Source organism: Neolamprologus brichardi, chromosome 2 (genome assembly GCF_056152115.1).
Source record: "Neolamprologus brichardi isolate AB-2024 chromosome 2, ASM5615211v1, whole genome shotgun sequence".
In the NCBI taxonomy this organism is placed as follows: domain Eukaryota; kingdom Metazoa; phylum Chordata; class Actinopteri; order Cichliformes; family Cichlidae; genus Neolamprologus; species Neolamprologus brichardi.
Window position 1 is genome coordinate 4697380 of NC_142105.1, and position 24655 is coordinate 4722034.

The 24655-nt window shown below is 40.2% G+C and overlaps 1 protein-coding gene across 5 annotated transcripts in view; it reads right to left on the reverse strand.

The window, feature by feature from the left end:
• The window catches only part of si:dkey-237h12.3 (teneurin-3), a 145156-nt gene that overhangs the window by 52349 nt on the left and 68152 nt on the right, over positions 1-24655 (reverse strand). For 4 of the 5 annotated variants that reach the window (XM_087846337.1, XM_087846358.1, XM_087846352.1 and 1 more), the window contains exons 6-12: positions 20533-20771; positions 12524-12649; positions 10125-10339; positions 4550-4757; positions 3367-3468; positions 1597-1791; positions 281-481 (exon numbers count right to left, since the gene is read on the reverse strand). In XM_087846337.1, the coding sequence (XP_087702463.1) occupies positions 281-481; positions 1597-1791; positions 3367-3468; positions 4550-4757; positions 10125-10339; positions 12524-12649; positions 20533-20771 (1286 nt within the window). The remainder of the gene's footprint in view (positions 1-280; positions 482-1596; positions 1792-3366; positions 3469-4549; positions 4758-10124; positions 10340-12523; positions 12650-20532; positions 20772-24655) is intronic. The other variant, XM_087846364.1, reaches the window with a different exon arrangement.

The window sequence follows — 24655 nt, forward strand, 5'->3', positions numbered from 1 at the left end:
TGTCACCTTTCAAGGTAAATGGTCAAAGATTGCTGAGATCCAGTGCGATACGTTTTTATTCATATTCATATTTAGTTCCAATTCACAGATTTCTTCTTGACCTTAAGGTATGTGTGTGTCACTGTTTTTCATCACATTAAGGTTTCATTGAGCAAACTGTTAATTAAAATGAATTATTGAATAAAATTATTCTTTAATGACTTTGAAAATAGTAATTATTATATAACCTGAAATCACGACAGCTTTAGGAGGTGGAAAGAAAGCGAAAAAGCGTTCTGACCTATGGAGCAGTCGGCACCTGTCCAGTTCGCCTCGCAGATGCAGGTTCCCGAGTCGGTGTTGAAGGTGCCGTGACTGGAGCACTGCTCTGGACAAGTGCTCTTCAGGATCTCACAACTGATCCCTCCCCAGCCTGGGTTACAGTGGCACTCGCCATGATGACAGGCTCCGTGACCAGAGCACGTCGGGTCCACACAGTCCACTGAGGACACACAGCAAGTGTGACAGCAATGTCAGTTTACCACTTTTAGATTGGATATAACCCTACTTATTTACCCTGGCCACTTTGAGTCTGCTACCAGCCAAAAATCATTTTAGAGTGGAAATACTTGAGTGTCAGATGATGGCTGGTGAGGCGCAGCTGAAATTTTTTTGCAGGGTTTGGTGGTGGCCAGTAGTAATTTTCCACCCTATGTTCAACCAGTTCCTCTACGGTATATTATAGGGTGCTTCCAACATACTGGCAGCATAATTATGCTCCATTACAGGCGATAGGAAAAGCAGCACAATTAGTGTCTAGACAGATACAATCAATTACTATTAACAATTTGCAGACCAACTTGCTGATCTAGGTTAATAATTGGCAATTATGACCAACATAATCAACCCATTACTAACAAGGGATAATTTCCTGCAACGTTTTTCTGCTTCTTCTAGTGCTGATTGCGCCGTGCATTTCTATATCTACTCGGACGCTGATAATGATTATTTGCCAATTTGTCAAACTGGAGCCCTTACTTGGAGCTACAAAAGCAGCTTCCTCCCATAAATGTTTGCTTCCCATATTGTTTCACTTCAAAGAAAACCACAGTATATTCATTAAAGAACTTAATAGCATTTTACATGTAAGGTCAAAAGCTCCTGTAAGCTGTAAATCGGAGCTTATAATTGCTTTTTGTCTGCGTGGAGATCAATAAAGTTAAATGCACCGAAGTACTGAAGTGAACGGGGGAGGTGAAAGAGCTTGACAAGAGAGAAGAAGGAGCACTTCCTTAGTAAGCAGAGGAACAGATGCCATTGACTGATTGATTTTAGCAAGTGTCTTCATCTGTGGAGTCTTCCAATAGGTGACTGCATCAATAGACTCTGCTCAATCTGTTCCAGCGTGTACCCTGATGTGTTCGAAACACTAAGAGGGAGTTAATTCATACAACCCGTATCAATAACGACATCCAAAGCATTATCTGCTCGGTGGAGTCGAAAACACCAATTGTTTCACCAATGGACTGTGTCGATTCCCCCCCCGAGCTTCACACAGGAATATGTTGCATCTTGCCGCTTTGAATCCAGAGGGAAGAATTCTTATTTTCAGGTTACCTTGTTCACAGTTGGTTCCTTTGTGTCCTGTGTTGCACGCACAGTTTCCAGCAACACAGAGCCCATGTCCCCCGCACTGAGGATCAATACACTGGGACGCAGGAACGTCGCACTCGGTGCCTTTCCAGCCGCTGTAGCATTGACAGCGCCCCCTGGTGTACTGGCCGTTACCGCTGCACAACACCGGACAGGCGGCTGAAGAAAGACACCAGGTACATTTTTATCATTCTGTATTGTTTTTTTGTTTTTCATCTAATGTAGATGGGAAAATATCAGAAATACTGTAGATCTGCAGTTACATGAGAAATCTGATACAGTTTTTTGTCTATAATTTAAAGCCCGCAGGCTTAGCTTGCCAAAAAAACAGCCAAGAGAATGAAAACTTCCTCGAGTCTTTAGAGTGGTTGGTAGGCAAATTATGTTCCCAGATACAACTTTGTATTCACGTATCGATTGTGCACTTGTTTTAAACTGAACTTGTAGTTAAAATGTATCTATTTCTCCATCCATTTGCTTCCTCTTATCCTTAGACAGACAGCTGTTTGCACTTTACACAGTGGGGGGAAGCTGGAGTACCTGGAGAGCACTATCCACACAGAAAGCAGGTGGTGGAATTGAACTCAGGACCTTCTGCTCGTAACTATATATCACTTTTTTTTTTTTTTTTAAAGCAAATTGATCTGGGAAGCAGGAACATCTGCATGGTTCCAAATGGAAAGTGATGAAGATGCTGGAGTTAGTTGTCAATAATGTGAAACTGCAACAGTTAAGTGCAAGTACAGTTATAGCCTGTGATGACCAAAAGCCAGAACACAAATCGTATCAAGAATCAAGCTGTTCTCCTTGTTACCATCTGGCAGACGTTACAGGAGTCTGTCTGCTCGGACTACAAGACTTAAAAACAGTTTTTACCACCAAGCCATACGACACCTCAACCACAACACTTAAACACAAACAACACAGTCCACAGGACACACTCAGAAGCTACCTTGCAGCTTCACAAGTACTCTGTTTAATCTGCACTGGTCACTTCACTTTATTGTTATTGATATTTATATTTAAAGTGCAATACTGTAATTTTCTGCTGCTCATTCCTGTGCAATATCCCATCTGCCCTCCCGTCATATTTCTTTTCAAGATTTTCTTATTTAATCACTAGTGTACATATATTTATATTTATAGATACATATATATGTAGTCATCTTTTCTCTTTCACCATGTCTCTCTAATATTTAGCTCCTTACTATTTTTATATTTTATTTTATTTTATTATATTTTATTATATTTTCTCCTACTGTATCATGCTGCTGAGTGACTGCTGCTCATCAAACACATTTCATTGCAATGTTGACCCTGTGCTAACTTGCATATGACAAATAAAACTGAAACTGAATCAGAACAGGAAGCACCTCAGTCTTACAGGAGCAGGTCACAGATAGCTAGATAGACAGACCTACACACAGAAAAGGCCTGTACAATACATAAGCAAATATTATATTTGAGCTGTTCTTTCTGGTGGACGAGCAATGCCTGAATATATCCACTGGAGTCTCTTTAAACTGTCTAAACGGCAAATTCTGCATTTCTAGTTTGAGACTGCTGGAAACCTACCAACTGACAAACACACCATTATAAAAACAAAAGTGTATTTACTTCAGTTCTATTATGGCAATCCAATTTTCTAAAGCACACATATATATAGCTGTCTTTGTTTGTTTTTAATTTAGTTGAACCGACCCTTTAAGATGAATAAAGACGCTGAGCAATTACCTCTGGAACAATATGGTCCTATGAATCCTGGGAAACAGTGACACGATCCTGCCATACACTCCCCGTTCCCATAGCAGTTGTGTGTGCACTCTGTCACCGATTCTGTGGGTACAGCAGCGTGTAATTCCAACAATTAATAACTCGTCAGATTGTCACATTACAACAAATCTAAATTTCCTCTTTAATATAACATTTGACAACTGTAAAAATGTGTGAAATACTGCAGGACAGCCAAGCCAGCAATTTTTCTTTTATCCCCCCCTGCATTAATTTAGAATTTCTAAGCATCTCTTATCTGCAGTGCTTGTATCAGTCATGGCATACATTTACAGCTATTTGTCCACGTCTGAATAAGGTCTAAGCCTCCATAACACTATTCTGCAGCCCAATTGTTCCCATGTAAGCCATGTTAAGTAAAAGCCACAAAGGCATTTTAAATTACAACAAATGTATTTCCTTGACACAATTTCCTTTTTCTTATTTCCTCTAACGCTTCACCACCACCCCAAACCCTTGAATGACTGATCATGCCCACACAAGCAATGCAATCTCCTGAGTGTTTACAACTCAAATCCTCTCCGAGTTGAAGTTAATCTGACATATCCTACAGACAGATCTTGTGTTCATTCAACAGACCATCGCTCATAAAAGGCACCCCCAAAAGACTGGGACCCTCATTTTGATCTGCGTTAAGGGGGCAAACTTTTTTGTTATTACTCTAGCTTGTATTGGATGTTCATTGAGCTAGCGTCGGACCCAGGCAATTTTGACCTCACACGTCAATACCTTTATATTTGTAGGGCCGGATCAATGGAACCCCCCGAAGGAAATAGAAAAAGAAAAAAACGTTAACTCAACCTCAGTGTTTTTCCTACCGCAAAACCCACAAGGAAATTTCACAGACTTCAGAACACTGAAGAGGTTGTTAGGAGGGAAGGATCAATGCTGTGTATGGTCTTGCATTATAGTGTTGAGCACAATAATCCACTACCCTCCCAGAGCCCAGATCTGCCTCTTTGCTTTCTCAAAGTTTAAAAAGCTCAGCGTGTTTGTGTGGCAGCCAGATTTTCCAAATATCTAAGTGTTTGTTCATGCAGGCACAGCTAAATTAAAGTCTTCTGAACATGTTATTACACACTATTTCAACTGCACTCGTTCTCATAGCAGATGCGTGTCCTCATACCTTGGATGATGGTGTTATAGGACACCGTCTCCACGTTCCGTCCGTCATTATAAAACGCAAAGTGCCACACTCCTGAGTCCAGGTACTGGATGAATCCGGCTTGGTGGACGGCAACTGGGTCTGAGCGGGCCCTTGTGTCCGGTTCACTCAGAGCCCGATGCTCTTTGGCGATAAGCCGACTGCCGTCCAGTAGCTCGACAAAGTCATACTGCAAAACAAAAGCCAGAACAGATTCCAGCAGTTGCAAAAGATGGACCTTTAATGTCAGCCTAATTAAATCAGACAGTAAAGGAGAGAGAGTTTTCAAAAAGTTTTGATCTTTTGAAATATTGAATGCTTCGCATGCAAAGTCTGACAGGGACTCAAAGTTAGTTGTAAAGCAAGACACAGCCATAACAAGTTCGTGTACACAGCAAATATTCAGAGTATAATAAATGTTGATTTTTCAGTGAAAGCTTTGGAGTTGATAGATGTGGTTTGGAGAGGTGTTTGTATACTGATAGAGCTGATATGGCTCTAGGGCAAATGCTCAAAAATGTTCCAAAAATATATTGTTGCGTCGGGTGGGAGTGAATTTACAGACAGGCTGGCAATGTGTTTATTACAATCTGCTAAATTAACATTGATAATGTAATAATGGTGATAGTAAAAATCCTCATTTATTCAGTTCAGGAGCACCTGTTCAGAATATAAATAAATACCATGTTTCTCAATCACGTCTATACACATTTTACACAGTTTCTTCAAATTTAAGTCAGTAGACTTGATGATAATGGTCCTGCTAATTTTCTTTTGATATCTGTAGATTGTAGTCTTTTATCCTGTCTTCCTTCTCTCACCCCAACCGGTTGCAGCAGATGGCCCCGCCCCTCCCTGAGCCTGGTTCTGCCGGAGGTTTCTTCCTGTTAAAAGGGAGTTTTTCCTTCCCACTGTCGCCAAAGTGCTGCTCATAGGGGGTCATATGATTGTTGGGTTTTTCTCTGTATCTATGAAGCGCCTTGAGGCGACTTTTGTTGTGATTTGGTGCTATATAAATAAAATTGAATTGAATTGAATTGCTAAGAAATAACCATATGGATTCCAAGATTATTCCCACGAAATAACCATCCACTGTTCTGAATGCAAATCAGCATTGGATATCATAAACAGTAGAATGTAGATGCAAAGCATTAAAAAAAAAATCAGTCTAATTAATGATTCATTTTGCAATGCTTGCGCACTGTCAAGTTTGGTATCATTTGGATGAGTGATTAGTTTGATTAAAATATTTGTTACACAGTACTTTACTGTGAGATGTCTAAAGAACCAACAATATGAACATTTATGACCACATATAATTTGATTTGACGTAGCTTCTTCTTGCAAGGTGAGTCTGTGTTTGATTATTTAGCAAGTGCATTAATTGGCATTAACTCTTCTCATCTTATGTTCTTGTGCTGTGTTTAGTAACTTTTTTCCTTCCCTTTTTAACATCATACATGTATCTGTTAGCTTTCACAACAGCAGACTGCCCGAACAGCCATTTAGGAAAAATGTGTACATTTTAGGGACAGAAAATGCCCTGGGCTCTCCCTGAACAGGCACTGTGCTAGTGAATGAGAACAAATGCAACTTAAAGACACGGTGACCTCGGGCGTTTTCTTTTTTATTGTTATATGTGATGAATTTAGCAGCATATCGATATATTAGCTCCAAACAAACACTGATTTAAAGGGTAAACAAGGAGTAACGAGTTATTCCTGCCAATGAGTGAATTGGTGCATCTGGTCTCACTGCACCTGCTCGACACCTGAGCCTCACTGAAGCTGCAAGGTACACACAGCTCTGCAGCAGAAAACAGTGTAACACAAAAATCCCCAAACATGCTACAGGCTGCAGAGGAGTACATCTGATGAAGACAGCAGATCCCCTGGCTAACGCAGTTGTTAGCGACACAGATGCACTGAGCCTATAGTGCAGGCTCAGGCTGGAACAGAGTCTGTGGATTTCTTAGGAGTGGGATGCATACAGATTGGCACAGTAGCTGTTTTTAAAGAGCTCCGATTCAAATCCAGCGATGAGGCTGTTTGCAGAGGGCTTTGATGAACTGTTTAAGCCATTGATTTCTGACCGACTCCACAGCTGAAGCACTTTTAAATGAAAAATTCAGACACATACGTTTATAAAATTTAACCACATATTAAAATGTTCCGTTTATTTCAGCTGGAAGTCAAAACTTCATCATTTGATTTCAGTAATAACTGAATTTACAAATAATTGTAAGATTCTTTTGTAATCCACATAAAAAGACACTTATAATCGAGGACGTATGGAATATTCTGTCTCACGGAAACACAACAAATGTCCAAATGGATTAAGAATGGGGACAAAAGGTGAATTAAAACAGGATTTAGTGCACAGGAATGTGACAAACTCAAAGGCCCAGGCGACCTTTTAGTTGACTTGCAAACGACTGAGAAGAGAGCATTAAGCGAGGGGCAGGAAGAGTCAATGCTGTGATTTAAAGCGTTCTGAGCAGAGCAGGGGGGCAGGGTGGGGATATTAACCTGGCGGAAGTTGACTTCTTTGTGTTGTTGACTTGAGGGAGAAGTAATAAAACAGTTCATCCCAGAAACCCTAAACTCCCCGGCCAAGTGCATACATCTCGATTAGCTTGTGTGAAAGGCCCCCTCCCCAACTCATCTCAATCCAACAATACGGGTGAGTAACAGTCAAGAGACCAAGCGTGAAGAGACTGCCGGATGCCCCATGGACAGAGGAGGAATGCTCAGAGGCTGTGAATGCCTTTAGATTGAGTGGACAAGCCGTACTCGTACAACAGAGTACAAATTGCTAAGAAAAAAAAGAAAAGAAAAAAGGAAAGTTTGTTCCTCCCAACTTCTGGTTTGTATCAGCACAGAGAGACACTCAATAGCAGATGGAGGAACTCTATATTTGAGAAAGGTGGAAAGGCTGTTGCACTTAAATGCAGTCTTGTCTTCCAAGCTGTGAATACGACGAACAGTCAATATCTCTCATTGGGGTCTTTCATGCTCAGTTAAGTAAATGCATTGATTTGTGCCCCCAGTACCTGAATAGAATGTAATTTGGAACAATGGACACAGTGGCCCACCATTGACAAGCTTGAGTGTCAGTGCAACAATTGCTCGAGACATAAAAGTAGTGTCTTGTTAATTAGTACCCTTTGGTCTTTGATTTTGTTGGGCTGCCTTTTTTTCACCTTGAAAGTGCAATCCAGCTCACCTATTGTCACTTGCATTGGACTCTCTTCCATCACGAGTGGCCCTAACTGTCTTCACTTGAGTGAAGCCCATCTTTACTAAGAGAGAATGTCGAGAAGGTGAAGCTAAGAGCTTTTGCTGTCAAGTGTGGTGGAAAATAGCCATTGTCTGAGTGCTTCCATCACCATCACTAGACGTTGGACATTCAGATACCCAGAAATGCCATTCAAGTGACACATCAGACATTTTGGAAACACTTCAATTTGCAAATGGCAGCCATTTAGTGGAAATGAAAGCTGTGCATGCCCACACACATGGGCAAATCAAACCTGAGAGCAGAAAATTGAACTACACCGAGTTCTAATTTGCAAAAGCCCCCATATTCATATAGAAGTAAAGCAAAGGAAAAAACAACCCTTATGTAATCTGAATTTAATCTGGCAGTTTCACCCACATCTTCTTTAGGACAGTGAAGTGGCTTCTACAGATAATAGAAAATGCAATCAAATGTCTAAATCCTGCCACCACAACTCTCTTCAGTAGATATAAGAAAAAAAAAAGGCTTGTTCGTAGTGATAAACTCACAGATAATTACCGTAATTATTCTTAAGAAAAGTGTTCGGTGAGAGATTTCAGCAGCTCGTAAAACTTTACGGTTTTTGGTTCAGTCTCACCGTTTGCCTTTTTTCCAGACACAGCAGGCACCCATTAGTGAAAAGCCTCTATTAACCAATGCGCACAACCTGATAATGGAGCGCTGAGCAGCTAAAAAGCCTTTACAAGGTGATTAATATGTCAGTACTGTGTTGTGCCCTAAAGGTGCAAATAAATAAATGATTAAAGGTTAAAAAAATAAAATCTTTACATCCTTAATTGGATGTACAATAATGATGCAAAACATTAAACATACAGGGTATTATATGTGCAAACAAACTGAGAACAACAGAAAAAGGCGTTTGATTTGATGGGCAGTGCAAAAGGAAGGATTTCCAGAAACGTCAGGATATCGTCACTGTTTTGACTTTATGTTCATATCCACCATTGAAGGACGTTAAATGTAATTAAATCTGTTGAGTGAGTTGAACAGAGCAGCGAGGGTGAGACCAGATATTGGGGTCCTAAATCTAGTTACACTAGTGACTAGGGATGGGTACCGGTATCCGGTGCCATGATGGCAGCGGTTCTGTCATAAACGGTAGTAACCAGACCGAAAAGCAGCGCACATTTCGGTGCTTTATTTCGGTGCTTTTTTTTCTGAACTGTGATACACTTTAGATTCTAGCCAATCATTTTACGTTTCCGAGGATAGTAGGCGGGTCCAGGTACGTACGTTCTTTAGAGCAGAGCTACAGATTAAAAATGTTCAAGGCGAAGCGGTCAAAGTCTGGCTGTACTTCACAGCAAAAGATGCAAACTCAGCAGCTGCAACAAGTGCTTTAAGGTGATACTGTGATACTGTCAAAGGAGGTAACACCTCAAATCCGATGAAACACCTGGCGACGCATAGCGTTTTTTTTTAAAGCCGAGAAATGCGCCGTATTTGATAGCTTGCTGCGAGACCTCACACCGTGCACATCTACTGCGGGTGTGGTGCCTGTTATCGGACCCGGAGTTAGCAACATCCCCCAAAAACCCGAAGAGGAGAGTCCTGGCCCCTAGCCCTGCCAGTGTAGCAGAAATGATGAGGATGAGGATGCAGCAGCAGCCGTTCTTCTCTGCGTGAGTAGCTTAATGTTGTTCGTGTGTAATTTACATTGAGTAAGCTAACCACGTTATTACATTAATGCATGTAAGGTGAACTAGCAAACACCGTCGTAGTTACATGCGGCTGTCTTCTTGTTTGATGGCAGATACTCCCTTCACCCTGGCCAAAAAGGCTAAAATGACCAAAGAAAAAGAGGAAAACAGTTAAACATGAGAGGTTTTTGGACAAAGTTTGCGTTTTTCCATTGTTTAAGCACTGCTTCTAGCCAAGAGTGATACCATATATGCCCTATAGCTGCAGAAAAGGCTAACATTGTTAAGTTTTTACAAAAAAACAGCTGAACATGAGAGGTTTTTGGACCAATTTTGTGTTCTCCATTCTTTAAGCACCGGTTTGAGCACCGTTTAAGCACCGGCACCGTTTCAAAAGTACCGGTTTGGCACCGGTATCGGATAAAACCTAAACGATACCCATCCCTACTAGTGACAAAGAAAGAACCATCCGAGTTATCCCCAGTAAGCACATTCTCTAGCAAGATGCTTTCACCGCTTATCAATCAGACTTTTCAAATATAAGACGACGTGTTTTGGTTTTCTTGACTCAGTTTCACACTATCCTAATTTTAAAGACGTTACATCAAAGCCTTTACCTGAGTGTGAGATGGTGCGAGGCCCTTTCGTCCATAGACTCCAATCAGTGCATTTTTCTGTACTGAAATGTTGAACTTAAGAAAGCCTGGTTCCTCCATGTTTATTTGAGAGTGCCAGAACACACCCGGTGGAATGCTCTGACCCACTCGCTTCCCTATGTCCACCTGCCCAGTGTCGATGGAGTTGTTTTCTGGATGAAGCACGCTAGTCCGTCCTATAAGAGAGAAACAAACCCGAAACCATAGAGTTAAGGTGATATTGACTGAACACAACCATCCAAAAGTTTTAGAATAACTCCAAAAATAAGTATGAATTCCAGCAAATAAATCATACAAAAACTAGTAACTAAACTACCCAAAGAATGAATATATAAATAAATAAAACAATAATTATAATAACAGTTTAAGTCACTGGAAAGTAAGAAAAAAAGACAATAAGAAAAACTTTAATAAGAGTCATCTGAGTTTAATAAAAGCAGACATATTCAAGGATTAAGAAAAAGGATTAACAGCTTTCTCACAACAATGGAAATAAGTGCTGAAAGTTAATGCAAACAGTTCCTATAGGTGCCTCAACTTTTAATGATCGCTCACACAGCCTACGTCTCTGTGCAAAGCCCGTATCAGAACCGACTTTGTTACTACACCTTCTGATTATTACACTCTGCTGCAGGAACTAGAACAGGATAATGCTATCAAAATGGTGGAAAAAAGGAAGACCGACTGGTTGGTCATCCTAGAGCACGATAATGAGCCAAAATATTGGAAGAAGAAAAGTGGACAACGATGGAAGGGCAGCAAAGTCCCCATATTTAAACCCCATTGAGCTGGTTTGGCATTGGCTGGACACAATGAGAAGTTACATTGTGCAAGTTCCAACAACAACTGGAAAAAACACATTTTTTTTTAAACCATTTGACCAACACTGCAAATAAGTCATCACAGAATCTTCAGCTATCCTCTCATTTTTCATATATCTTTTGCTTTGCAGCATTGAATTGTTTCATTCATGCACAGGGGCATAATAGTCATATCTTTTCCAAATGAATTGTGATTGAGCAAGGGAGTATTAAACGTAATGGTTCCCTGTAGTCCATGATGCACTGCTCAACAACAAAATGACCAGATATAATTGCCCTTTTATAAGACTAAGAGGCCAAGTCTTCCATTTTTACTTTGGTCCCGGTGACTCATAGACTAAGCCTTCATATCAGATAAGGTCTAAATGGAATCTGTCACATATACCGAGCGCTACCTTGCCAGACCAATAACAGCAAATCAAAACAATTTGGAGAATGATGTCTTTAAACTGTGCCCTCCGAGTGGCAAAGATGGAGAAACGGTGGGTTTAAATATAACTCATACTCAATTAAAAAAACGTAGCTTGCGAGGTGCTATTATAAGAATACATTTTTATTGTTAAGAAGAAAAAGCTATAAAGCATTTTTAAACCCCTACCATCTAAGGCTCTGCCGAGGAGGTAATGCAGCTGGGTGATACACTCGCATACCTTTACTGCTTCTTCTGTTCTTACGCATTATAGAGTGTGGACACAGATATACTGTAGCTGTGTCTATATCTGTTTGTGGCAGACCCCAGTTATTTGCATGCCTCGGTGTTGTGCGTGTAATGAGGCCATTGCCTGTCACTTCAGCTTCAGTCAAAGTGAAGACTGGAAGCCAAGTTTACCTCCAGGGAGAATAATAGCTGGCTATTGATTGCCTTTAAACAGTCCAAAACCTGTCTCATGCTATCTTAATTAGCAGTACTTATGAGGATTTAAATCTAGTTGAGTTTAAACAACTGAGCTTTTGCCTGGCCTACTCAACTCAATTATTGTTTTCATGGCCATGCATTCTAAATACCGTGTGCGCTTAGAGATTAATTTGGTGGCTTTTGCTGTAAAGGTGAGCTGCAATGGCCGGCCTGCTTGTTGATGAATACACAATGGTCCGAGATTATGATTAGAGAGTAGAAAGCTGTCTGGAATCAGTTAATTAATATTCAGAAGGTGAAAGATCTCAATAAATTTGAAAGTCTGGGCATTGAGCTGAATGTGGAAGCCAAATGTTTTGCTGCCGCAATTTGTCTTTATTGCCATTTAGACCTTTGCTTGATTTAATTCATTTGCGTGCCGTTAAAACTCATTCTGCTTTTTGTTCTGACATTAAATTTCAAATGCGTCGACTAAAGAAACCCTTGACTTTAGATGAAAGTTTTTCATTCATTGGCCAATAACTAATCAGCACCTCCCCTTTCATTTAAACTGTTTAGTATTCAGAATATTTAAAACCCACACAATATATTTTATATACAATCCAAACTAAAAATCCAGTGAAGCCAACAAAAGAATAAATAATATTAATATTGTGCATTACATGTCATTCTTATTTCCTCACCATCAGCAGAGAGAGCTGTCCCTACACTCGACTGAGTGGGCCCTGTTTTCCCAACTCCTCCATTTTCAAAAGCCGGCTGGTTGTCCAACTCTTGGAGCTGCCAATTGAGGCCGAAAAGGTGCATTGCTGTGAAATACACACACAAAAAAAAAAATAACTGCGTGGGCTTGTAGAAATAGATAAACAAATAACCAAATAGTGGCACAGAAACAATCAAGCCACTTAAGCACAAAAGACCAGTGGGAGTGCACAATAGTTGAATCCGATGCAGGGTGAAAACAACAACAGTTTAACTTCCAATATTTCAGTTTAAATTTTGTTTTCAGTGACTACGCTGCCATGGGTGGTTTTTATGTAAACACAGCACCGATACAGGCCAGACAGAGTCATTTCAATCAATAGTTAGCAACCCCGTTGCTGTGGCAGGTTTCCTTGGGGAGCGCTGTTCATTAATGCTCCAAAGTGCCTGGACACAAACCGTTACTGTATTTAAGAAAACAGCAGGCAGGATTTCTATTTTGGCGAAAAGCTTCCACTTCAGACAAGCACGCGAGACACACTGGAAAAGTCGTAACTTCTCCGACACTAATACAAAGCAGGAAGGACACAGATGCAGCTTTGTGTGTTAGAAGAAGATGGAGGAAGAGAGACACACACAGAGAGTTTGATGAAAGTGTAAGACCATGTATTGAGACAGACACTCACAGCAGGAGAGGGAAGTGAGAGGGTAAGATGCTGCAACACTCTAGTTCTCTTACATAACTAAACTGTGACTGGCTTTCATTCAGACAACCTGCTTTATTGTCGCAGTATTGGGTGCAATCAAACTGTTCTTCTTGTTGTTTTGGGAAACTGAGGTACTTCTGTGAGCACAGCGAGAGGGCCAATCTCCTTCAAAGTCACCAGCCAGGAAACATGCTGAGGAAGCATCTTGATTTCCGACCATTTGATCTGCGGGAGGAACTTTTCTCCAACACCCATCGCTTGCTGGGAAGATGGATGTCGACTGCAGCAAATAACTTGAGAGGTGGACGCGGGGCCAGAGAGACTATCAAATGTGAAGGAGACCAAGGAAGAGACGGAAAACTGTACGGGCAATGTATTAATAGATACTTTGTTAAGAAATCAATTGAGTGCGTGTGTGTTTTTAAAGGCTACTGTTGGAAATGCTTGGCATCAATTGAGTCACACAGGACTCGTCCTTGGTAGATCGTATGAACAGGTGCACCGGTGGCTTGAATTTCAGTGAAATAATGGGGATAGCACTGAGTGATAATGTTTACCAGCACATTCAGGTAACACCACGCTGAGTGTCAGAATCTTTTTTTTCTTGCAGGTGCTGCTGAAACAAATCAGCAGCATCACCTGTAGAAATGGTTTCTGACTGGTTCATCAATAATTTTGACAAGTCTGACTTTTCACAGGGAGCACCTCCCGATGTGAAATCCTGTACGATCTGAGCACACCTGTTCTTTTTTTCCTTCTTTCATTTTTCACTACCGATTCCCACATATAATATTTCAACTTTTTCCTGAATATTTGGCAGTTTTAGAATCCTAGTAAGTCTCAGTTCAAATATAACAACCAGATAGGATGCACTTAACATATTTTGAACACCCTACAACAGTCTTATGTAGCCTCAAAGTTAAATACAAACACGGTATAGTCTTCCATGGTCATATTTTCAGTTTTTAGACCAACATATTGGTGGCTACTGAGGAGAGAATCCAAAAGAAACACAGTCTGTTAAGCTGGGCCTCAAATTGCAAGGCTCAGCTGGGGACACGGTGCATTAACCTAAAATGAAACACCCTCCGCCTAGAAAAAAAAAGAGAAAATGGAAAAAAAATATTGCTTAGAAAAATGATTAACTGCATCAAAAATAAAGCAGGTAAAATAAAAGTTTGCATGACTTTTAATATTTTTTCTAAAGCTGTATTTGCAAGAAGAAAAAAATAAGAAATCTCACTCTAAGCTGGTAGAAGATTGTTTGCTTCATCAAACGAGACACTGAATGGCATGTGTGCACTAACAAATATAGTGTAGCTTGACAGTCCCTATTAAACTACCAGTTACAAATTTTTGGGTACACAACCCATTACAACTTCTAAACCTTGTTTATTTATTTTGCATTACGGACCAACAGTGGCTGATTAAAAAATGTTAGAAATGGTTGATTTGAAAATAAGAAGGATCAACATAATGAAACATTAACAATAGTGTCCAATTAATAGCCGTGGAATTCAAAGTCCTTCGGGGATCCTGAATATATGCAGCGAATTCGATTGCATGCGGTTCACTCAGAACCACAAATACAAACACTGCGATGCAAGAAGACTCGTAAGTCTGCCAAAGCCATTAATCCTGTGAGGAGGATTCATTTCTCTTTCAAATTTCAAGACAATCCATTCAGTAGTTTGGGGCAAAGTGGTGACCCTACAGAATAACTGACACGCCACAAAGAAAAATCCCACTTACCCAAAAAACAACAAATAAACAAATCTTTATACAAATCTCTCCCTCTGGAAAAAACCGTGTGACTCAGTTGGCTCCTAATTGTAGATGCAGAGTCTATCTGCTCTGCAATCCTGTGTCCAGAATCACCAGCCATCCACCAGAAAGGGAACTGTGTGTGGCGGTGTGCACTTGTGTGTCCGAGGCACCACAGAATCACAGAGAGCCCTTCCCTCTTTTCTGCTCTTAGCGCACTGGGGCCTGAATCCCTACTTACCTCATCAACAAATTGCTTTGAGGTGAATAGCCCTCAATTTATGAATTTGCATAAGTTATTCCTGCAGCCTAGGTCCATTCAATTAATATTTATGGAACCATGAGAAATTCCCTTCCTGAGAAAGAAGCTGGAAAAGCTCGCCTTTAATCGCTGATGTCAAAATTTGCCCTGTGGAACATCTACATGGACGATGAATAAGAGGCTGAATTTGTGAGTTGGCAACACGTTTGTGTTCTGTTATCACTAAAAGTTGTAAAATGTTGTATCACTAAAATATCATTCTCAGTCACTTGTTATTTATTATGTGTTTACAGCGCCATCTGTGGTTGCTCCAAGTAATGCGCTTTAGAAACGGCTTTATTTTGAAACAACTTTATTGAACAGGAAGTCGGCGCAAGAAAGGCAAAAAGAAGGGAAACATATCGGCACACAGTTTATGGTGTCCTGTTGGAAAAAAAAATACTGTTCACATCTTCGGTTTATGGTTGTATCGCCGGTATGTACTTAAAGTCTAAATTGCAACTTTGTTTTTTGTACAATATGTTCCCCGCTAATGCAGTATTTGGCTGTAAAGCTAGTCCTTTTGTTAAGCTAGCTACCCGCGATTTTGGAGGTCGTCTGGGATAGCATCAGTAGTAGTTTAAAAAGTTTACATAATTAGACATATGCTATGTAGTAGCATTGTAGTATATAAATGTATATTATGCTGCACATATGTATGTCATGACTGTATTTTTTGTCTTGTTTTTAGTTTTACCCTTTTGAATATCAGTAAACCTGTTGACAACGCTCATCGGTCTTCAGAGTGGTGATATAAGAAAGGTGTTAACGCCCCTGCATCAGACATGCACCCATAACGGCACAGTTAGTTTGAGCTCTGATATACACATCCAATACTCCCCTGGCTACTCTCAGAGCAAATTCCCACACCTTGTTCACACGGTTCTTGTTAGTGTCGTTACCAGACAAACAGAGTGCCAAATGAAATATGTTTCTGTTATTTATAGGTAAATAAATAAAATAGGCAAACTACTGTTTTACAGGATTCACAAAGCAGTCAGAACAGGTGAAGCTTTTCTAACGCCTAATATCCCCAAAAATCTTTAGCGAGTTTACCTGAGAGAAAGAGAGCTTATCTGGAGTGACAGAACACCGGCAACAACTTGTAACTCAACAGCCTCAAAATTATTGAGTTACAGCTGTTTGATGGTTGAACCTGCTTCATACCATCTTTCTAGAAATCTCCCCAGGGGATTCTGTGAAATAAGCTCTACAGCTTAGAGTACACCTAAGATGTTCCTGTTCTCTGGTGTAGTGTCTCCATCACACTCAAATGGCTTAACAATTTTCTCTACCACAACATCAACCAACACACGGTTTGCTTTTTTGGTCCAGTAGCAATTTAAGAAAGCTCGGTGTCTTGGGAAGTTTCTGCACTTGATTGGCACATCAACACAGTACTCGGCTTTTTTCATGGGTGGAGGAACCTGCTCAATCCAGTTTTCTCTGGTAGATTTTATAGCCTTATTAAAACCAAAGGTTCCTGCTACGTGTATATTGTTGTGATAGCCATCACCTTAATGAGGCAACCTTTGAGTAAATAAAATGAATAGTGCAAAATTGATTATTTTTTCTTTTTTGTGGCACAATGTTTCAGTGAATGACTTTCATCCCAAATGAGAAATCTATAAGATGCACTTTCACGGGGCAAAAAGGTCCACAAAACAGTGGATGGTTCGTTTTTAGACATTATTAATATATCTTCTACAGTTTTCTGACATTGAAACACAAATGCAAAATAAGGGAAGTCTTTTATCTTCGTTTACTTTCAACGGTATAATCAGTGAGGACATGCTTTGTTTATGCAGTTGAGTTTTAAGTCCATTCCTAAAATCCACACGGTTTTCTCCCCCTGCATTCAATCAGAGCATTAAACCTGTACTCGGTCCTGATTGGCCTCCCTATATCTGAACAATCGCTGAAATTCTTCCAATCAGGCCAGTTTGCAGAGCTGGAACACGAAAGCTTCACCTCAGCAGGTTTGCCTCATTTGAATTGCAGGAGCTGCTGTTGTCGGTCAGCCAGGGTCTGATTTTTGTTACCGTTCTGCTGGTGAGGATTTAAGTCTTCAAATGTATTCAATAAAAAAAATAATAACCCAAACAATTTATCTAAACTATACTTTTTTCCCCAAAAAAATCATTGCTAATAAAATCTTAACCTCGGTTTCAGAACAAAAAAGATATTGAATAATACGGTGCAGGAAACACGGTCTATTTCACATGCTGCAGATGAAGGTGTGCTCGCATTTGTCTTTGAACTTGTCTTTGTACCAATGGGACTGTGTGAACTGACAGCGGAAAAGTATTAAAGTATGAGTGCACATTGTCGCTATTTGAGTCATTGCACCTGGCAGGTAAATTGGCGGTGGATGAAAGAGAGAGGAAGTGGTGGAAACACTCTCAGACACCTGAGGCAAGTGGCAGAGGGCTGCATCTGTTTAACTCACGCTCCCTCGCATGCGTGCACACCTCGCTCGCTCGCTCGCATTTCTGCACCGAGCAAGACGTGGCGCACACTCTGGAGTCGGGCCAAAAATACAATTCCCAAGCATTCGACAGGTCTACAATTAAACGAGTTGGCGATTGTTGGGATGAAAATGTTGTAAATGAATCCAATCTGCTAGAACTGTTAGTAACAACAGCTGAACAAATGACAGTTTCTGCACATTCTTCCTGAGTAAACTCTGCAGATCTGTTATGAGCACACGCTTATAACAGACAAACAAAAATAGCAACTGATTCCTTTCCACGGAGGAGCAAAGGTAAAATATTTATGTAGACATTCATTTTCATTTTATGATACAAGATCACGAACCGCAACCAAGTAACTAAACAGTTAAGTCAATAAAGGGATTATGAATATTGATATTGATATAGCACATTTATGACCTCTCCTCCTAGAGCACTTCCCTCTCTATTTAGCAATAAAACACTAGATATAGGATCTTCCCAACATCGCCATATTTCTCCTTATACAACTGTGTCACATTTCCCCTGCCTCCGAGCTGGATGAATACTTATATATCCGCTCTGGGAGAAAGGCACAGTGTAAAGATTAAGGGCTTGGATGACAAGGGAGGGCAGGAGGAGAGATGAATCTGTAACGGCTTTATTGCTGTGGTCAAGATTATAAAGGTTAGCAAGAAGTCAGCTCTGACACGCTGTAAAAAATAAATAAATAAAAAAAAGCAACAACATCAACAACAGAGCATTCAAAAGCCTTCTTGAAGGAAATAATGCCCAAAGGAGGGTTAAAAGATGAGCATTAGTTTATCTTCCTGACCGAGATAAAGGCATTTCCTGTTTGACAGTATAAACGAGTTTTAGTTGTAGTGCAACAAAGGCTTTGTGGACCAAGGTTAAATTTCGAGAGTTTAGAGCTGCTTCCTTTGTTAAAAGAGTTTAGCTCCCAAACTTGTTCCATTCTGACGTTGCCATCTGTGCCATTTGAACCTCCCTCCATGCCTGCGTTTTAACAGAAACCCCCGAAGATATGAAAGGTCTGTCGGCCTGTGAGATGGGGATCAGAAGCACGAGGGTGATGCGCACCCCCCTGTCAAAGGGAAACAAGTATGAATGTCTTGCTGGAAAGTGTACTGATGGCATGTCTGCATATCTGACTGAGAGCTTAGTCAGATACTGAATCATATCGCGACGTCTGCAATTGCTGCAAAAAGGAGAAGGCAGTGAAATAGCGATATTCCTGGCAGAGATCAAACTTCATTGAGATTAAGAGGCATGCCATCTCCATTCACACGAGCCAGCTTGCTTCTCATTTGTTCCATTTGACCAAATGGCTTGTCTGAAGGTTGTCAAATGTCAATGAAGATGACAGAGTCCTATTTTTTCTCCTTACAATAGAAAGACATACATTGCTCTTGGCACACAAACAATTGCTTTTTATGTAATCAGGTGACATGCAATGTCAGGAAATAACAAAAACTATGCAGTGGCAATATTTTTAACCAAAGCTTGGGGTAAACTTCATTTTGTTTGGCTAGATGGTTGGTTAATTTTAAATTTACAAATATGAGAACAGTTGGCATCTAACGGTGTAAATATGTGCACGATAAACAATATATGGTTCCAAAAAAATATTGTCAGTGGATGCTAGGATTCTCAGGCTGAATCTGCTCTTAATTGCTATTTTAGAGAATCAGAGAATCGAGGGGGAAATCTTGTTTTTAGACCTCGGTGAAGATGTTCGGCCCAGAGTAGCCGGTAATATGAACAATTTAAAGATTACATTTTCACCTGCTGAACTCTTTCCAAACGGATCAGCAGCAAAACATTGTGAGTACTCGAGTGTGTGGAGGATACGTTTGAAAGAGAAGCGAATTTAAAAAGCTGCTATAGCGGAAGTATTGAACTGATAAGACGTGCACATTTTATAGGGAACATACATTGTGAAATTTAGACAAGGTGTGTCTATGATTGTGACATAAAGAAACACTTAAACTGAGTTAAAGTTCAGGCGTTCAGGCATCAGAACTAAACTCCTTGAAACCAATACCATGTGGCTCTTTTAGCTTTTAAAATTTCAATTCGTTTTAAATAAGGTAAGCAACACAACTGAAAATGAGACCAAAGCTATGATACAAATGCCCACGATCTTCCATATTCCTATTTTTGTCTTCCCAGCTGACCCAACCTGTGCCGCTGCTGTGTGGCTGTTTGTAAAGAGCTATCATTACATTACTAATTGAGACATAATAGGGCACTGAAGAGATGCTGTCAAAATTCAGACATTAAACACAGACAACAAAATAGTTCAATTTAAAGGTCTGTCTGTGAAGAGACAGGAGCAGAGTTTAGTTATATTCTGTTTAACACATATTTTAAGAAGCATGCATTTAAATTGTAAAATAGATTTGGTAAGGTACATATGTAATCATTTAATTAGCCACATAGTCATGATGCATTTTTAAAGCTAAGGCTGAACTGGAAAAATATAAGAATCGTGATCAATGCATCATGTCTGGGGTTAAAATTGTATATTTCCCTTCATTCTTTCTCCTTTTATACTCGTTATTCTCAACCTAAACAGCAATATATAACTTTTGTTGAAAAAAGGTACATTCTTGACAAAAAAAAACCTAACAAACCAAAAAAAAAGAGAAGCTAATTAAGTTGTGAACAGAGCTGTGCATTTGGAGATTACTCATGAAAAACTGTTTCTGATTTTACAATGCAATTTATGTTTATCTTAGCCTTACCTATGCAGTAGCAGAGAATGATGGACAGAACCACAGCTATGCCTACAGCAATCAGGGCGGTGCATTTCCAGGAGCAATGTTTAGGGGACTTCTTAAACTTGAAAGCCCCCCTGGACAGGCTGTTTCTGGGCAAAGGGCGCGCAGGTGTGGAGTAAACAGTCCCCGTTGCCATGGTGTACCCCGGGGCTGCTGCGCCAAAGAAAGGTGTCGTCCCTGTGCCCGTTTTAAAAAGAAAGTGCCTGCAGAAAAACAAAAACAAAAAAAACAGCATTATTAAGTCAGTGGTTCTACCTCACACAGGTATCATGTGGTTATCTTTGACAAAATGTCCCAGATTGCTACTGGTTTTGTGTCCGGTGTGCCTCCAATAGTCATATACAGTTGCAAATTAAACTTACATAGTTAAACGCATAAAGAATCATCAAAATTCAATATACCCAGCAATGCTACAACTCCCCATGGCTCACACCACAGGAGGAACTGGGTTATAATCTACTATCCTGTATAATCCTGACATTGGAAAAGGTGAACAAGAAGTACCTCATAAAAACAATCATCTCCCACTTGCCCTTTTACAACTGGGCCTTTGCTAATAGCCCATTATACCTGGGGTAATTAAGAGGGTTTAATCAAATGCACTACGGAGTGATCGTCCTATTAACTTTTAAACCCCACGTGAAAAGCTCTTAAGTAAATGAATTAAGCCTTGTTGCCACTCTTGCCACTACTTAGAGATTAATACCTAAATGCCTTCAGGCTTATGTGGACAGCCAGGGAAATTGGACAGATTGACCATGCATTGAAAATGTTCTTCCAATCCTCAACTGTATAATCTTATTGCAATGCCTGTTTTTTGTTAAAATAAAGAAGAATACAGTTAGAAAATTGATAACATGTTTTTTTCACACCAGTATTGTAAACTCTAGATGTAAGGCACCCCGAGTAGTTTAGCACTCCAGAAAATACTTAACAGCTTCATTTATGATTTTTCTCTTTATGAATACTTTGTACTCATACATGAATGAGTCACCCACACCTGTAACACACAAAATTACACCTGAAAATAGCCATATTGTACCACCTAATATCAACTGGAAAAAAAAGAAACTGCATAAAAGGTGAGGACAACTCTAAAACAATACATTAAATACAAACATCTAAACTGATATAGTGATAAAATGCAGGCTCCCAGGCAAACGACGACTTACATAAGACAAAAAAAAAGTTATTTAAATACCACTACCACAAATGTGCTAAATTAGTCAAATTTCACAGACCAAGGGCAGGAGAAAGAACCGATTTGCTTTCTTATTCTCACATTCTGCTAAAAGTCCTACACAATGTTTTTCCACAAGTCGTGTTTAATGTGTTATGTAGATTCTCCCGGAGGAGTTGGTTGCCACGGTAACCACTAATTTAAACACACCAATAAACCGATAAACCCGTGTTTGCTCATCAATTATTTGTGCAGCATCTGTGAAGTCTCAAATGTAAGTTTTGTAAAGGCTGTTTTAATCCTGACTGTGATTCTGTACTAAAGAGCTTGAGAATGGCTAATTGAGCGAAAAATCTGAAGTCGAGCACTTAAAGACTGAAAATCCATGTCGTAGCACTTACTAATAATAATCAGACGTTTGGCTGATTATATAATATGAACACATGGCTACATAGTTCAGCTCTGAATGCTCCTAAAAATTATTCTTTCATCTTTTGCTGCATTCTTCTTTTTCCAGACTGAATATTAGTCTCTAAGTAAAGTTGATTAGCGGCGTACAGATTTTACACACATCATCATCACCACAATGCACTTCTTGTATTTCAGCGGTGCCGCTGATATTTCAGGTTTCTTGTTTCTCCTGTGAGCATATCTCTGAGGTAAAACCTCCACTGATCAATTCTTGACTAAAAGAACAAATGTCAGATTTGTATCGTCTGGCTCCTCAATGCTTCAATTGACACGTGCCATTGTGATCAGACAGGGATTCCATTTAAAGGTTATGAGGTTTCACTGCTGGAATGACAATGCACCGGGCATCTGCAACCAAGAGAAGTTCAGACCACTCAGTCTGGAACAATCTGTACTGTAGCTGCGGCAGACTCTATAATATGCAGTTGGGTATGAATTGAGGTCAAAAATTGCACAACGTCGGAGGCGGCAGACGTGTAGTCAGACACGCAGGCAAACAGACACGGCTACCGGGGGAGTTAAGTGTAAGTGGATGCAATCTGATGAGGTAGACAGAAAGAGACATGGACGTGTATGTGTGTGCTGGAAGGGTTATGTACTCTATCTGAGGAAGGTGAACAACGATTGCAAGTTAGGCAGATGATCTGGAGACAGATTTTCCTCTAAATAAATGCAGTAAATCTGTGTGTCCTTTATTTGGGCAATGCTATGAATACATTATTTCATTCTCAGGAAAGAGACTACTACTACTACTAGACACTAAAAACGAATACACAAAGTATCATTTTTAGCAACTACTAGACAAATCAAACAAAATGGTATAGATATTTACAATGTTTAGTTGATTAACTGATTGAATAATGCAAATCTACCTTCACAGATCTGCCACACCAGTAAAACCAGCAGCCTAACAGTATGCAAGCCCCCTTAGTGCTGCCAAAACACCTCTGATCCGTCAAGGCATTGACTCCAAAAGACCTCTTAAGATGTCTTGTGGTAACTGGAACCAAGACCTTAGCTGCAGATCCTTTAAGTCCTATAAATCGCAAGATGGGGCTTCCATAGATCTGACTTGTTTTTCCAACAAAACCCACAGATGCCTGATCGGATTGAGATCTTGGGAATTTGAAGGTCGGGTCAAGTCGATGTGAGCCGACATGACAGTTCAAAATCTCTGTCATGTTCCTCAAACTGCTTCTGAACAATTTCTACCGTGTCACAGAGTGCATTATCCTGCTGATAATGGCCACTGCCATCAGTAAATACTGTTGCCAAGAAGGGGAACATGTCATCTGCACCAATGTTTAGATTCATTTTTAATGTCCAAGTAACATCCACACGAATACTAGCACTGGCTCTTCTTTCCACAGTACAAACCTTGCGGCCATCTCTGCTCTAGGCAAAAAACAGGCATGCACACTCCATGGTGCCAACTGCAGGTACTTTCAACAGTAGACACACACTGTGTGTTTTGACAACTTTCTATCAAAGCCATCATTACAATTTTCTGCAGTTTGTACTACAATAGCTTTTTTTTTGTACGATCACTATGGGTTCCCTGGAGCAGTTTCACCACGTGTGCCTCCATAGACAACCTTTGGTAGTTACTAACCACTACATGCCAGAAATCCTAACAAGGCTTGCTGTTTTTGAGATGCTCTGACTCAGTTTTCTTGGCATCACAAATTAGCCCTTGTCAAAATTCAGAGATCTTCAGACTTGCCCATTTTTCCTCCTTCCAACACATCGGCTTGACGAACTGTTCGCTCGCTGCCCAATATATCCAGCCCCTGACAGATGTCATTGTAAGGAGATAATCAGTGTTATTCACTTCACCTGTCAGTGGTTTTAGTGTTGAGGCTAATCAGTGTATAATTACCAAGAACATATGGCACATTCATTAGTGGTTTAAAACGGTAAAATCAGGTATACTTGCATCAGTTAAATCCCTCTTTGCTTCGTACTTGAGAATGCAGGGTCAGTCTGAAAGTGGTTAGAATGTGTGTGCACCAGCCTTACCAAGACTAATTCTTATATCGGACGTTTATTGAACTTGGCGTTTTCAGTAATTCTAGTGCTGATGGTTTTCATGTTTGCCCGCACTTTTCTCTAAAGAGCAGACTGAAGGGGTCTAAAGATGAAATGCTGTTGGACATGATTAACAAACAGCAGACTAGTGTAAATGTCTGCAGCTATAGACACTGGATGACCGGCTGTAATTGATTACAGCCAGTGTGATGCAACAAGGCACATTACTATGCTAATCCAGCCAGCCCCAGTGATAGCAGTGTGGTGTGTTGTGAGTGAGCGAGAGGGAAAAGAGACAATCAAGAGAGTGTGAGACTGAAAGGGATAGAGAGCGAGTGAATGGCTGTGTGTCAGTGTGATCGCAGTGTGTTTGTGTGCACGCCTGTCTGTCCCATTGAGATGCCCGAA